This window comes from Ascidia mentula, chromosome 1 (assembly GCF_947561715.1).
Source record: "Ascidia mentula chromosome 1, kaAscMent1.1, whole genome shotgun sequence".
Lineage (NCBI taxonomy): Eukaryota > Metazoa > Chordata > Ascidiacea > Phlebobranchia > Ascidiidae > Ascidia > Ascidia mentula.
The window spans coordinates 9,351,392-9,367,452 of NC_138566.1; the positions used below are offsets into that span (position 1 = coordinate 9,351,392).

General features: G+C 40.3%; 4 protein-coding genes across 5 annotated transcripts; all 4 read right to left on the minus strand.

Moving 5' to 3' along the window:
• Positions 1–230: 230 nt before the first annotated feature.
• LOC145904627 (uncharacterized) lies at positions 231–10,808 on the minus strand. Of its 2 annotated transcripts, none has more exons than XM_082992386.1 (3): positions 10,697–10,808; positions 1,090–1,889; positions 231–723 (listed from the first exon to the last, which is right to left on the minus strand). In XM_082992386.1, the coding sequence occupies exons 2-3, from the start codon at positions 1,877–1,879 to the stop codon at positions 650–652; spliced, it is 864 nt and encodes a 287-aa protein (XP_082848512.1). In that variant the 5' UTR covers positions 1,880–1,889; positions 10,697–10,808; the 3' UTR covers positions 231–649. The 2 variants fall into 2 exon arrangements, with proteins under 2 accessions (XP_082848512.1, XP_082848513.1); XM_082992387.1 differs by having other exon boundaries at positions 231–728; positions 1,080–1,889.
• On the minus strand, positions 1,990–10,802 carry LOC145888274 (calcium homeostasis modulator protein 5-like). Its single transcript, XM_082979043.1, has 10 exons — positions 10,107–10,802; positions 9,529–9,636; positions 8,480–8,604; positions 7,640–7,730; positions 7,393–7,523; positions 6,538–6,650; positions 5,820–5,999; positions 5,375–5,516; positions 3,866–4,019; positions 1,990–2,930 (listed from the first exon to the last, which is right to left on the minus strand). Exons 2-10 carry the CDS (start codon positions 9,551–9,553, stop codon positions 2,329–2,331), a joined length of 1,563 nt encoding a protein of 520 aa, XP_082835169.1. The 5' UTR covers positions 9,554–9,636; positions 10,107–10,802; the 3' UTR covers positions 1,990–2,328.
• Positions 10,809–12,266, minus strand: LOC145904611 (target of EGR1 protein 1-like). Its single transcript, XM_082992384.1, has one exon. The coding sequence runs from the start codon at positions 12,226–12,228 to the stop codon at positions 10,852–10,854; it is 1,377 nt and encodes a 458-aa protein (XP_082848510.1). The 5' UTR covers positions 12,229–12,266; the 3' UTR covers positions 10,809–10,851.
• Positions 12,267–14,302: 2,036 nt separating this feature from the next.
• LOC145911385 (glutathione S-transferase 1-like) lies at positions 14,303–15,416 on the minus strand. Its single transcript, XM_082998707.1, has 4 exons — positions 15,157–15,416; positions 14,948–15,092; positions 14,660–14,795; positions 14,303–14,567 (listed from the first exon to the last, which is right to left on the minus strand). Exons 1-4 carry the CDS (start codon positions 15,354–15,356, stop codon positions 14,383–14,385), a joined length of 666 nt encoding a protein of 221 aa, XP_082854833.1. The 5' UTR covers positions 15,357–15,416; the 3' UTR covers positions 14,303–14,382.
• Positions 15,417–16,061: the final 645 nt, after the last annotated feature.

Sequence of the window (16,061 nt, forward strand, 5' to 3'; positions counted from 1 at the left end):
TGGAGCTGACTAGCTCCCACTAGCGGTAACCTAAATATTTATTCGTATCTCAGTAAGCAAATTTTCCCCTCTGTTCTCAGTGGTGGACTTAACTTCTAGGCAAATTCGTTCGAGGCCTAAATTAACAATTTTACTCGATCTTCCACATCCAAAGCAAATAAAAACAGTCAAATCGAATGTCTGCCACTGAAATAAGACTATCCAAGCGTCAGCCACAATATTTATTATCAGTAATTTCATTAGATATAGTAAAACCACAACAGCACGCAAAAATATTTAATCGTTAGGAGATTTAACTCGTATGTGAAGTGCTGGGAACCAAACTTACAATTTTAACCTTAAGGGTTAATAAATGTTGTTGTGAGACGAACTATTATAACACGCACGAATTGGAGATTAAGCAAACCACTATCGTGGCACTTTGCACTAGAAGCACAATCTTTGCAGAAGAATTCACGATTTCAAATTTAGTAATTTTCAAATTTTTTTAAAGTTGTATATTAACAAAGACATGGTCGTTTCGTCATCTGGGCAACTGTTGGACTTCATGGTGACAATCATGCGCACCGCCATGGCCTAATGCGGCCCAAAGACTCCAGTCCGACTACATGAAACACGATAATTTCGAGCGTAAAATAGTATTCTGCAATTATGAATGTCCCCATAGCGAGTCGTCCGCTAACAAAGTGCTGCTGCTTGCATGGCTCACCGGCTCTATCGTCTCTGCAATAAAAATAATAATAAAATGAAATTCGGAATATTCTTTTCGCGTAAGATTGTACGTATATATACGAGGCTCCCGACGGTGGACAGATGACGATAGAGAAGGAATTAATCATGTAAGTCTGCATTGACTTACATTGCAGTTGCGAAAGTAACTCTCATAGAAACGATTGAATTTACGCGAAAAAAATTAACTATTGTGTTTTCGTATCCTAAAGATGAATGTCATCAATAAGTTAATAAATTTAAGTTTCTCATAAGTATTAAGGACACACCAGAAGTTAAATTCTTACCGCGACGCCGTAACGGCAAAAACTATTTTAACGGAAAAGCGTTCCGGGCCGTTCTATTTTCACCGCTGCTTACTTTTCATCTGGATTCGTTTGGATTTTTTCGGTGGAGGCTTTTTTCTGGGACTATCGCCGGACGCGAAAAACAACTCGTCCAGCTCAGTGACCGCTTCAAACTCTCCAGAATCCCCGCCTTTTCGTTCCGGAAACTTCGGCTCGATTCCCCGCGAAGTGGTTGCTGGTTCGGGTGCAAGGATCGGGCTATCATCCGGCATAAAAGGTGGAGTATCCAACAACGTCTCCACAGAGCTACAGCCGATGCCGAAACCGGACCCAATTGGTGATTTTACTTCCGTGACGAGATTTTCGTTGGCGTCGAGGCTTTGCGATGACTCGGAAAAATCAATCCTGTTTTGAATCCGTGCCGATCGTCTACGCGCGTGGCGCTTGGTCGGAAATATCTTTTTGCGCGATTTCTTCTCAACCGTCTCGACAGGTGGACCGGACTCGACTATTTTCAGCTCCTCATCTCCCACAGAAGTCTTCTTAGTTGGGCGACCCTTCCTTCGGGGAGGCTTCCTCTGCTTGGCTGGCTTCCTTCTACCGGACGATGAGTCGCCGTGCGAATTTTCACTATCACTCGAGAGGGGAAAAGTTTCCACGCTCGGTTTTCGTCGCCTTGAACTTCTCCGCGTTTTGCTCGGTTCGCGTTTCCCCGCCGTGTCCTCTTCGCGCTTTGTGGAGGATTCGAATGACGCCGCCTCGTCGGGATAGAGTCTCCGCCATATCTCAACAGGCGTCTCCACGTCGTCGCTCTCCTCGCTCACGTCGCTGAAGTCGATCTTGAGTCGGCTCAAAACTTCCATCTAGAAAGTTCTGCAATGGAACACAAGGGTTTTTGAAACATAAAATCCAATGCGCGCTGTTTGCTTTCTGAAATCTTCAAATTACAATTCGAAAAAAAAACACAACTGAGTAAAGAGATGGTGATTTTATTCGAGTACAAGTGGCAGCAACTAAGAGTCAGTCCGACAGCAGAGTTAGTACTAGTTATACTGGTGAGAAAATACATGCAATACACAGGGTTAGTGAAAATTGGCAAATGCGGATGGTGGAGCAAGGGATGAACAAATTTTTACAGCTACAACTACGAGTTGATCTGGCAAGCCACCGCCGCACATATGTACAACACTATTCTGCAAAACGCAGGGATTCAGGGATTCCAGCATTCCAATACACCATTCGCGCATTTCGTACACCCAAAGTTCATTGGAAATGCAAGCATCCTTCTTTAGTTCTGTTCGGCATTGTTAAATCAATCCTCCGAGAGCAGAGGTTCCTCATCATCAGCTTGCATCACGTGACCGTCTTCCATTCCTCCATCCACGTGCTCTGCGCCACCTTCATCATCATCTTCACCGGTATCCTCATGGAGGATCACTTTATCTCCCACAGGAACAGGATCCTCATCTTCGTCATCCGGGACTCTGAGATCCTCTCGTGAGTAGGTTCCTCCAAAATCACCGAGGGATGTTTCCTTCACCGCCGGTTGCACTTCTTTTTCCTCCTGCGGAACCACCGGTGTTGGAGCACGAGGTCTCTCTTCCGCAGGAGGGGGAGCGACCAGGTCTTGCTTTTGAGGTGGAGGCGGAATCGCTGGAGGGATAACGGGAGCAACGGATGTCGATGGTTTTCCAGGATCCACGACCTGAACATCCGGAACAATCTCGTTGCTAGGCTTCGCCGCTGGTGGTTTATCCGCTGCCGGTTGTTGCTGTTTTCCTGGATCCTGGAAGGTGTCGGTCTTCATTTCTACCGGTTTCTGGGTTTTTAAAACGGTTTTCTTTGAGCCTGCGCTGACAATGGGCACCATTGGGACTGAGGTCCCTCCTCCACCTCCGGAAGAGTTTGTTGCAGCTGAAAAATAAAGAAAATTGAAAAAATCTCCCACCCTTTTTGGCAAAACTTTACAGCGTGTTTTTCTGCAGACAATTATGTGTTTGATGAGTGGCTACCAAGCAAGGGCCTATTCTTTGCGGACGAAATGCGATGACCTAATTTTTCTTTTTTAAAAAAAAAACGGTTTAATATTCTTTTTCCAAAGCTATGTATACATTCAACTGTTGTGGAGGTTTCCTGACGATGTTTAGCTGAGTAGCGACACAGACATGTTAAAGTTGCAGAAGAGCCACGTGTCGACCAACGTTGGCAACAAACGATTTAACTTTTGAAAAATAGATTTTGAAACGATTACTTTACATATCCGAGGTCAAACTATAATAATATTTACACGTGAACTTCAAGTGTAAAAGTTATATTTTATCGAACTGATTTTACAGTAGTGTGTTTGTTAACGTGCCCGCAAGGCAAAACGTCCAGTATCAAACTAACAGGCAGCAATGTTTGTCGTTGTAGGAATGTCCTGATTTTACGTGGGCTGAGAATGTCTAATGCCATAATTGTGTGTTTAGGCCAAAACGTAGTTGTTTAATTTCCTGTTCTCGCAGAAACCCAACATATCAGTTACGAATACAAAGCACGGTCAAGTCTTAATGCGGAGCCGGTAATTTGGCACTTAAAATACCACAAAGACTTGTTTAACAGCCAATGGCTACGCAACTATTCCACAGTCGGGAGCATGAAACGACCTATCAACACAGTTGCAACTCATGAGAATTTATATTATCAGACTCTCCTGACAGCATTGCGCCATCAAAGATTTAGCAGCAAATTTTATCAATAATTCTGCATTAATTCGTTGGTCGTTAGGATAAAAGCAATCATATTTGCCCTTTTCAATTGGAAAAATAAAAATGTCGGAAAAATATAGAATAGACAATTTTGGTGCTCACGTTTTTTTTTCCGGAGCAGCGGACGTTTGACCTTCATTGCTGCGTCCGAAACGAGACCCGTTTCCTCCTTTGCATCCTCGGCCGCCCGCAATTCCCTGTTGACGAATTTGTGGAGAGGACTGTAGATCGCTCTGCCCCTCTTGCTGCGTGTCACCTGGAGGAAAACAATTAACATCGATAAACACAACTTAAAGCATAGAAATAAAACCAACTTAGAAATTAACGTTAAATGACACGATAAAATACGGCACAAACCAGTGACTGGGAAATGGTAAACCATTTTTTTTAACAGAATGCAGTTTTTTATCGACCAAGGAAACGATCATGAACAATTGTTTTACATTATTTTCTTGAAAACTTTCGTTATTAGACATATTACTGAGAAATATCTTTCAGATATGGTGTAGGTCATTGGGTTAAGTGGAAAGGGAAGTGCATTACATAAAAACTACCAACATGAGCGTGTCTGTGTCCTTTAAACATTTGTTCTCCAATTTTGTGCAGGCGGAAACTTGTTAACGGTCCTATAATGAAATGCTGACTTCTGGAAGCTCATGTAGATAATTTCCATGGTAATTTTCAACCAATAAGCGATTCAATTAGGCCAGACGTTAACATCGAGAAACAGATCACCGCCATCAGTACGCATTACTAATAATGCAACCCTGATGCACAGCTTTGTTAACGAAAAAATCTACGTATTTTTACATATGTACATATAAACAATTACAGCAAAGTCTGCGTGCAGAAACCGAACAGTATCGAAAGACGGAATAAATTTTGGGAAATGATTTTAGCAACTGTGTACAATACGCCTCGGTCGGTTGACATCAAGGCGATTTGCAATGATACGAAAATTACAGACGGTTCCACAGGGACATTATAGTTTTTTTACAATATTACATCCCATTAAAAAGAAAATTCACAAACTCTTTATCGCCCAAATCCACGCTTGAAGGAACAATAAGATAAACAGCGTAAAACAAATTCCCTGGATTAGGGATTTATCTTGAAGTGACGTTTAAGCGGCAAATAACTTAACGCATTTTTTTGCGCATCGCAGCATTCTTTGCTCGACCGTGTTGAAGTCATTGGATAACTTGGTTCTCAGGTGACTACCAGGCTTAACGCTTTTATCACCCATGCAAAACAAACAAGTATTCCGCCGGGCAAAAGAGAAGTAATTTGGGTGTTACTAACTTTTACACAAAATTCAACCCATGACAAACTAGAAAATGATAGAAAAAAAAAAAATCATTTTCTGCATTGATCCGTTACTGAGTCTCTGTCAGCCATAAAGACTACACAGGCGATTCAAATCAAACTCTCACATGACAAACTATTAATGTCAAAATCTGGAAGTTTGGCATATGTTTAGGTCTGACTCAAAACACACTTGATTGAGTAACAAGCCAACCAATTTAAACAAGTGTAGAAAAGTAAACCAACGTGCGGATGAAATTTTGGGTATAATATACGGGAGGTATGGTTGATGGACGCCTTGTTTACCTTGTCGTTAATAACCGCAATCTGATCCCACTCCTCTTTGGCGCGGGGCTTCGTGAAGAAACCTTCCACGATGCGCTTGGCCTGTTCCTCGGCTTTGCTCTCCAATTCGTCTTCGAAAAGCTTCACCTCACTCTGGCGGTATCTGCAACAAACAACCATACATTGTTTAAGGGTCACATAGTCGCTTTTGATCGGTTTAAAGTAAAAATAATACAGAAGAAGTAACATTGGGTGTATATGCCAGATTTTTTGACTGTTGGTGATTTTGACAAGACTTTCATAAGAATGTCGTAGACTTTCTCATGTTTAGCACATATAAACATTATATGAATGCAACATTTATATGAATGTAAATGCTGAAGTTTAAGCAGGAGTGAAAACAACCAGAAAAAGATTGGGAACCACTGAGCTACTGAGTTAACTACCAGTGCAATAGGCGACTCACCTATTAATGTAGTTGCTCTGCTCGTACGAGTACTTGGATTTGCATCGGAAGAGGAACATACAGAAGACGCCCATGAACATTCCGATACACAAGTAGAACCAGCCGATCACGTGACTCTCGGCACGAAGGTTGCGAGCAATCACCTCGGCTTCGGACGCGTCGAATTTGATGGGATTCGGACTGAAACGTACACAGAGCATTTATTTAAACACAAGAAAAGCGTTTTTGTGAGCCAACGTTGAAACGAACTGTTGGCAATAGATTTCGCTTTTACGACTTCGCGTCATCAATAGGTCTGACGTCATAATGTTTCAGGTAAAGATTGGCTGAAAATGCATTGGTTTAGATAGGAGTTGTTTACTAAAACGCGTGTAATGCAGCCCTATATTCATTTGAGGGAAAATTTTACGTGTAAGCAAACCAGAAATTGTCGAAGAATATAAGTACCAAGCACCAAAAACAAAAAATTATACTAAGACAAAGAAAAGCGTTCTGAACTAACGGCAACTCGTTCAAAATTCCCGTTTCGCGGCGGACGCCACCAGTGAACGTGATGCTTGTACTTAAACAAGGAACGAAAATAACAAGGGCGAATGTACATCGAAACGAAGGATATGAAACCCCAAACAAATGTAACAAACGAAAAGGCAACAAATTGGAAAACTTCAGTCGTTGTCACGTTGGTCATTTTGCGCTTGATAAGGAATTTGGTTCTTACTTGAACATGCATGGTCTGGGAAGGCTTGAGTTTTTGGAAATGTCAAGATCAAAGTGGGCTCTCTGCGTCCAATCGCTGGGATCAGGCCATCTTGCGCATGCGTAGTAATCACCCTGTGAAAGTGGTTACAAAAACTATGTAGAGCAAGTGTCATCCATTGAATAATGTATAGTGGTTCCCAAACTTTCTTAACTTATGGCACACCTGTGTCGTTTATTAATATGTTCTAACGCTAGCCGAATCGCAGTGTAGTGTTTTCAAACAGTTTCCCATTTCTTTTTCTATCTATCGTCTTGCAAGGGTTGCACCCGAAATTCGGTTCTAAGCTATTTGCGACCAACAATTAGCACTGAAGAAAGTGAAGCGCCATCTACTGCGTTGGCCATATCATATATCATAAAAAATTGTGCCCTTGATAAATTACTAGTAAATCGTATGTAAATATTACCAGAGTAAATAGAAAGAAAAGTCGTTGGGCACCAAACTAGGTGCAACCTTATGGAGAAAACAAGGTGGCAACACTATGACCAAGCAAAGCTCAATCACTAGTGCCGTTAGGCCCCGTGTCACAATAATCATATGATAAGCAAAGTGGAGCCAATAAAACGAATTGTTTATACGCTGCAGTAGAATAAACTGTTACATATCAACACATGATACTAAATTTGGGTAAATTTTCTTAAAATCAACATTCATTCAACATCACCACACAACCAATCGGCTAAGAACAAACTATTCGAAAGTACGTTTGGTGGATAGTCTGGCGTTGGCCTAAACCTCCATTCCTAGCACATGAATTGAGGCGTGTCCCAACAAACGGAGTGGTGCGTAAAACCGCGGGAAACTACTGCCTACCTTTAGAAATGCCAGAACAACCCAGGTAGCTGGGGCTATCATTGCCTTCACTCCGATCTGTGTAAAGATGAATATGAAATGGAATATCCGTTTCCCGCCTTTTCCGACGCCTTGCGTACGATTGCATAGACCTGGAGGCAAATGCATCCATCGTAATTTCTTTTCATGGGAATTGTAATATGACAACAAGTCATAGCAAAGTTTTCGACGGTTTGAAATCGAGAGGATTCACTGGACCGTGACTTACCAGTGGTAAGCCTCCATGTACTCCTGTTGACGAGATATCCAACGATCAAAAGAACAGCAGCCGGGCCCCAAATAAAAACCGACCCATATACCTGCAACAAGGAGATGGGGTCAACAAACTTGTAAACAAGAGGACCCAACATTGCTGTTGTTTTGACATCAGTTTAAAGTTATTTTCATCTGGCACGCTATTTCCAATGCTTTGGTTGGTGACGTATCTCACGAATGTATGTTGTTCATTTACGAATAAAGTAGTGCTTGCATAATTAGGCTTGTATTTATACCGACATCAAAATTACACCCAATAGGCGACTTCAACGCTTACATAGAAATATTAGTAAAAATCAGAGAAGCCATGTGCGCTTTAAATTCCAGTGGTTTCAGCAGAGGCTGTCCGTAATGTACACATCTGTTAACCCACTAAAGTCGAGTGTTTGACTTCTGATAACCGACGGACGGCTATCTTTCAATAAGAACCAGACCACGTTAGCTGAACTGGATGGGAAAAGTTATTGCTGTTGACACGTCTATTCACACAAAGCAGACAGCTTTATTTCGTCAAACGACAACCCTTTGTCAGAAGGCTGTAAACGCACGGTGAAAAAATAAGTGTGTTCAATTTAGTGATAGGATCTGTACAGGGTGAAGTCATTTAAAGTGGATTGGGTTGCGTCACTTAAGGACTTTATTTGGCACGCGTGAACTTGTGGGCTGACATTAATACTAAATAAGCCCCCGTCGAAGATTAGACTAAGTCCAAAATTTTATGAAACTTTAATGCCGGAGTGCTTTTTAGGTGTGATACAAACACGTCGACGGCGAAATGAACAAAGTGCCAAACCTTGTTGTCCGGATAATCGCAAGGACAGAAGAAGAAGATGAACTTTGTCAACTCCTCCGACGCAATGGTGACGCCGACAATGCCGAAGTTTTGCACGGAGCCCTTATTGTTTCCAACAGACTTCCCTGGTGACGTGGAAAATAGTTTAAATAATCAACTGTGACGGAAGCACAAAGGGTTGACCTGCAACTAACGCTTAATTGTTGGCATTTGATGCAGTATAAAAGACCTATTTCGTTTGGTAATTGGTCATTTTTCCTCTTTTAAAGGCTTATTACTGCACCGAAATAAAAAACGCAGTAAAGGCAGTTAATGAAAAGGCTTGGTAGCGTAGATCCGCATGATAACGGTTGTTAACGCTTCACCATAACACACACTATCTTTTGCCGCTGGCAATTTTTCGCCACGAAAACTGCTAGTTTGTTATCGGCACGTAAAGCGGTTATTAAAGAATTGGGCTTGACTGCTGGCGAAGCCATAACGGCGTACGAAACGCGTAACCAGCAATCATTTCAAAAAAAATCAAGCATTCAACCATGTAAAGTACGTCCATCACATTTACAACCGATTTTTCTGTTTTAAACTGCGCAAAATGCGCGTTCACTGCGATAACAATATGAAAAATTCACACTGTTGCAAAAAGCAATGATGAGCGTATAATTTCCTGACATCCAGTAATAAGATTCGTTACGGTTTGGGACGAAATGTACACACATTTTATCTGACTTTTCGCTTCGCCTAGCCTCGTAAATGAACACAAGTATTGTAAAAACTTGATGCGATAAATTTTATAATGTTCGTTGCATTGGTGGCTTCATGAGGTATGAAAGACATAAACACATTCCTAGATAAGCCGTTTGGGGGCGATATTGTAATCCATCGAAACGAGCAGGCGATGCAGTGTAACCGGATCGTTACTAGGGCTAGTGGGGCGGAACCACTGACCGATTTTGGTCAGAGATCTCAACTAAAGTCTTTGTGACAACAAACGATCCAACGCACTCCATTGTCTCGTAATGGTAAGCAAACTAAACAGACAACTGACTTACCGAAGGCGGCAAATATCTGCGCCATCCTTGTTGGATTTTCTTGACACACGAAGCAACTTGCGGCCAATAGGACCACCGCCTAAAAATCCCAACCGCCGCTGAACAAACCTGCAGATAAATGTAATAATGCAAAGTCACAGAAGTATTTACACAGCAAACGAAGTACTGGCTGGTTAGGCTACTTCTGTTGCATCTTTGCAAGTGTACTTTACAGACTGTTTTCCTGCTGACTTCACATAACAACAATTTACGGACGAACGATTTTGCACAAAAACTTTCAAATTAGAAGGTTGTCGCTGGACCTACGACAGCGAACCTAGTGCCCGTGGGCGGCATCGCTCAATTTCACCGGCATCTTGTTTCAGCGAAAAAAACGCCCACACAATGGACCCCGGCTCGGTCTTATCTAGCTCCGAGGCAAAACATGCGCCAAGGAAAAAAACATAGCCTTTGCCTCCGCCGAGAGCTGGTTTTGTATCAAATAACTTGTATAATCCAGCCTACCTATCGTCTGTGGGCAAATCCTCAAATAAATGTACATTGTACGCAAGAGTAAGGGGAGAAATATGCCGTCTCACCTGTGACGCTGCTCGACTCCATCTAGCGTCCATGACACGCTCCAGCAGCCTTCCTTTTTCGCCAAAAACAAGCCTCAACTTGCCTTCTTCGTGAATGTCGCGAAAACCTTTGGCATCTTTTGAAGTGTCCCGCGTAAACATACTTATCCTTTCACATGTTAAACTAATTTTATCCGCACACGACGAAGGCGAGATAACGGTGAGTTAACAATCATACAACCAACTAGTGAAACGCAGCAATGCGAAATTAGGCCACATTCAAAGCCTGGATGGGTGATGCCAATCCCTACCTAATTTTCATTGTTCACCACTATATTTACTGAGTACACAGTGACTCTCACCTATATTTATATTCATTAATTTTGTTAATGAGGGTCATCTCGCAAGGTGTTACGTGAGCATGAGGTTCTGAAGTATTTGAAATTATTCAGATAATTTGTAACAAAGCTAATCTAACTAAACACGCAATATGTATTTACTGTCCAAATTCAAAAAAGTTTTAAACATATTGTACATTTTATAGGTTTGTTTTATGCAGAGGTTAAAGATTTGTTGAAAATCTTCTGTTCAAATTGGTTTGAAATACTCACATTTGCTTAGTTTGGTATATACAGGTTTGGACGAATTTGCTTCTGTTTCAATGTAGAAAATCTTCTACTTCATGTTGCATTTTACAGCATTTCTAATAATTAACAATTGTCTAAACAAACACAACGAATAAAAATGTTAAAAAAAGTGTCACCGATTATTTACTGAGATACACACGAATAAATTTGTCAGTATGATTTTTTGAGCTTTTGGTAAAGCTACTCTTGCACACTTGCAAGGGAATACTTTTTCCACTTAAGTATAGTTTGTTCTTAATTGTCTTTTGCAGTGCTTCATCCAAAAATGGGATGACATTCGAGTATTCGTCTGTACCACTCTTAGAGACTGTTTTACTTGCAGTGTTGTCAGTTTGTGCAGTGAGTTTAGCTTGAGATGCAATAAACACAGCAAAGGTATAACCGGTCATGAAAGAATCAGTTCCGGATCTGTGAGCTTGGGTCACATTGCCTTTACTTTCTGCAGTTCGCAATGATGGTTGGGAATTTTTTTCTTTTTCTTCCTCTGGCACAACTTTAACTGGTGGTTCATTCATTTGTTCATTGTTTTGTGAAGCATTTCTACACTTTCTTTTTCTTTTGCGATTTACTGACTTTGACTTGTGAAAGCTGATTATTTCATCGGTGTTGTGACTTTTTGAACATGAAGAGCCATGTATGCACCATCCGTATGCTGCATATTTCAAACACACATCAGTAGTAGAGTCATTTTGCGCATTTCCAGATGAAGAACTGACTGGAACTGAAATGCTATATTCACTTTTATCTGAAAACTCAATTTGAAGAAAGGTTTTTCCTGATTCTTGACATTGTGAATTTTTTAGGCATGCAGTCTTATATGCATATAAAAGGTAGGAAGCTGGTGCATGATCACAAAATTCTGTGACATATTTTGTGTCATAAATTCCACCCGGAAACATTTCCGAAAGATCAGCCATAAAGGCTGTAAGCTTTGATGGGCAATCAGCATAAAAGCATTGATACAGAAATATCAAATCTGTAAAACCGTTGTGCAAAACTAGAGGCTTTCTAAGTCGAACCAACTCAGAAAAGAAACCTCTAATTGAAGGAACACTGGGGTTGAAGTCGGATTTATCATTGCCCTTTTTGTACGGCAAACCACTTGCAAACTGATTATTGAAATTAAAGCCATGTTGAATTAAAAATTTTACAGCAGAAGGGTCAATGGTATAAGGTTCATCACACAAAAGTACAAAATTGTAAACTGTTGAAAAACATTTAATTGCATTCTCAGTGTCGTCCTCACATTCAGTCACGAATTTGAAACATGCAACGCCAAGTGATATAACGGAGTGCGAACGGGCTCCTTTACACAAGGATAAATATCTGTCATCAATATTTGGGTGCATAGTGCCGGACTTGCAACCAAGACCGCTCATTTCAGCGTCAATGGCAACAAACGAGGCATCCTTAACATTTGACAAAATATTAGGCCAAATACGTTGTATGTTACCGCTTGTAACTTCTGTAACAACTACGCTCTTTATATCACTCATGATATCAAGGAAAATTTAAAAAACGTGGTCGCTTTTATCCGATTTCGTATGTTTTACGAAAACACATGATTAGTAAGTATCGTTACGCATGACTTGTTTGCTTCGCTTCACTTTCCACAAATAAAAACAGTCATTGGTGGTTTTTGATGATTTGCCGGTAATGCAAGCATGCCTTTCAGCGTATTCTTAAATTTGTCTCTGCATTTCATCATAGAAAACTAAAGCATGATATCATAACCCGCAATTAAACAGATTATCCGTGATGACTTTTCGCACAACAACCTAACACTAAACTGGGGTTAATACAGATATTCCAGTTTGGTATTTTGTTGCGTGTAGTGAGTAGAAAAAATGATTTATTTAAAACAGTACAGCGCATAAGTTTCAGTCGTAATTTTTTGATTCAGTAATACTAAGTTAACAAATTGTCCCGTTATCTGCATAATGGAGTGGATCTTGAGTTGTAGCTTTAAAGTGGAGAACGTGTTAACCGACCTTGCAAACCACACAAAGAAATTTATAATTTTACATATCTAAAAATCTAGGCTGGTTATGAAGATTTTGGCAGATATCATTAGGTTAGAGTCGCACCCCCTGCGATAAAATAATTTGCCGGTCCAAGGATGTTTGTGGGGAGGACCAAGCCTGTGGTAGTAATCCCTCATGTGTTCATGGGCCCTCTTAGTACTAACCTATAAATTTTAATAATAGTTTCCGAGAAACGGGAAAGAAAAATAAACCGCACAAAAAGTTTCTAAACAGTAGCCGAAATTATCCCTTTTTTAACATACACATGCTGACATAAATAAGTGACACGACAGGAAAACGCAACTTCAATGAAAATGCGTGACTTGCGTACATATATGCCCTCGTCATACGCGGAACGTTTGCATTGTTCGGAACGTTTGCATGAGAAATGACTATAACACTATGTAAAAAGAGATGGGGTGTTTGAAACAAAGCCACAGTTATTTTTAAGAAGGGAGGTTTATATACGGTTATGGTAGGACTGATGCCATTACTGGAATCAACGCATGCGGTTCATCACAAGTTTTTCGTACAACATTAGTAAATGAATATTTTTAGCATGAGATTCGTAATTCGAAATTTTTCCACCACACCATTTCAACTTTTTTTATTTTAAGTTTTGCGCGAGGTAGAAATTCAATGTTAAAAACGTCACCCAATGAGACAGTAATAAAAAATACCATCATCTCTAACAGGATAATGTAAACTAGGATTGATGGTAAATAAAATTAACCATCACACTTTGAAGCATTCATTTTTACTTATCAGTTTGAAAAATACTGCTGGGAAGACAAAAAACGCTTTACGGTTACGTTTGTGTATGCAAGCCTTTATTTGCTTTGTTGTGAGGTTCCTATTGAAGCAATGTTTACAGCCAGGGCCGATCTTGGCACTTTTAAATGATTTCATCAAACCGGGCGTCGAGCTTGAAAACGCACAGTCCTGTTTACCAACTAAAAATAATATTTCAGAAGCCAAGCAATTTTCTAAAGTGTTATTTTTGTTCTGTCTATTTGCCTTTTGATTTGAAAGATATCACCAGAAGTAATCTTTCAAATCGAACCACGTATGTTGTGTAGCCGACCCAGTAAACCTAATCTGATGGGTTTTTACTGTTCATAAGGATATTGCAGTGCGAATGGAAGCACGAAATTCTCAGGATATAAAACTGCACGAAATTTATCAAACATTTGTTACGCTGTCATTAAAACGTTCTTAAAATTGTAATGGGCTACTTGATGACACATTTACTTATGTCATGAATCAGATTTCTAGAATAAATGCAAAATAAACGTAGGCTATTTCGTTAATGTCTGATGCTGGCAGTTTACATTTTTTGTTCTTGTAATGTTTTTAAACAACATGTATAGCGATAATCTCAACCCTATTACGACAACCGCTAAGCCCAACATACAGAAGAGTCCACGTCACAGGCGACTGAAACCAACGCCAACACTTCGTAACGCCCAAATGATTATAACGGCACGAGTAACATAGCGACATTTCAAGAGAAACCTAGCGTGTCGGTATAGCCTACTGGCACACAAAAGATAGAGTTTTATTCCCTTGCACATTGTATTGATTAGTCTATGGCAACTATACAATTATGCGAATAAGCAATATAATTTATTTGCTCGAGTTGATTTTGGCCTGATACATTTCCTTCACGGCACTACTGGGTTTGCCAATGCATTCTTCAAAGTGTGGTAAAGATCTCATCTTCTCCAACCAGGCTTTCAGTTTTGGAAAATCTCCATAGTTGTCGAAATCGCACAGATCCAATATTGTGATGCTGGCAATCGCTGATATATCTGAACAATTTGATAAGTGATAAATTTTCATTTTCTTGTCGTTTCTGTCAAATATCTTCATTAAGTTTTTCTAACCAACATTTTACACCTACCAGCGATTGTCAGATGGTCCGCAGCCAAATATTTAGTCTTCGACAGAAATTTTTCGTACACTTCGAAATACTTTCTGACGTCGGTTTCCGCCATTGTGCACGGTTGTTTGTCAAGCACCAAAATCTCATACGGTTGCTAAGTACACAAATATACATTACAATAATAAACTCAAATTATAGTTTAAAAAGATACGTATTTATGTTTGGAAAACGTATTTGAAAATGCCAATACATTACATGTTTTCACATTGCAAGTTTGGCAATGTCTTATAAAAATCTTATACGTACTGCGTATTTGTAGAACTCCGCTACAGCATCAGCGTCAATTTGGATCACTTGATCCACCACTGCCCTCTCCCTTGCATACTTGGAATACAGAGGATTGTCTGACGATTTTTCGTATTCATTGCACAAGAACTGCATGATGGCTCGACTGCAAGAAAAAAGGGAAAGCGATTTAATTATGCTTGAATCTTTTGAGCTTTAGTGTTATTTACCTTTCTCCCATTTTCAGTCCGTTGTCATCAAGGCCTGGTATTTTGCCGCGAACATTAATTTCCAGAAAGTCAGGCTTTAGATTCCCACCATTAGCGAAGTCAACTTCATTCAGCTCAAAATCGACTCCAAGAGTTTTCAAAGTGAACTTTACTGCACGACATGGCGGGCTCCAATCACTGGAGTAAAATTTAATTCCCATTTTAAGCTTGTTTCAACGCGGTTCAGAGGTCTACCAGAAGCGTGCAACTTTTTATGAGACTGTGTACTCTGGCCGTACGGCAACCATCGAACCGAGCCATGAATCGAAAAAGGCAAGTTATTGTGCTGACTCATTCAGGTGTGGTAGAGCAAAAAACACCTCAGATTCAGTTTCATACGCGGATCGTAGAAAGCTCGATTTCAAAAAAACTGATTAGACATGGAAAACGTTACACATATATGTCGCACTAATCCCGGAAAGTTTAAAATCACTATATAGTTTGAAATGTCGAGGCTATATGCTTGATGCCAGCAATCGTTCGCTTCTGGTACGTGCGCCGGAGCACAATAAATACACTCCCAAGGCTTATGATCTCATTCCAGTGTAATCTTTTCTCAACTGAGGTATGTCAAAACGTTTGTATGCTTCGCTATCTCAGTGTGACTGTATCAATGTTGGATGTTCGAAAGTCTGCTTGATTCGTATAAGATATCACACACCACACTGTATATTGGAAGTCAGTTAAAAGCCGCTTTCAGGCTCTCTGCCGAAGCATTGTCAACTATATACTTTTGTAGGGCATTCGGTTCATACGCTAGTATATCGGGTTAAGTTGTAGTTGTGTTTAACCCAGAGGTCGGCAAACCATTGCCCGTAAGCAACATATATGTGTCCATAAAACGGCAAGCTCAGTTAGGAAAGACA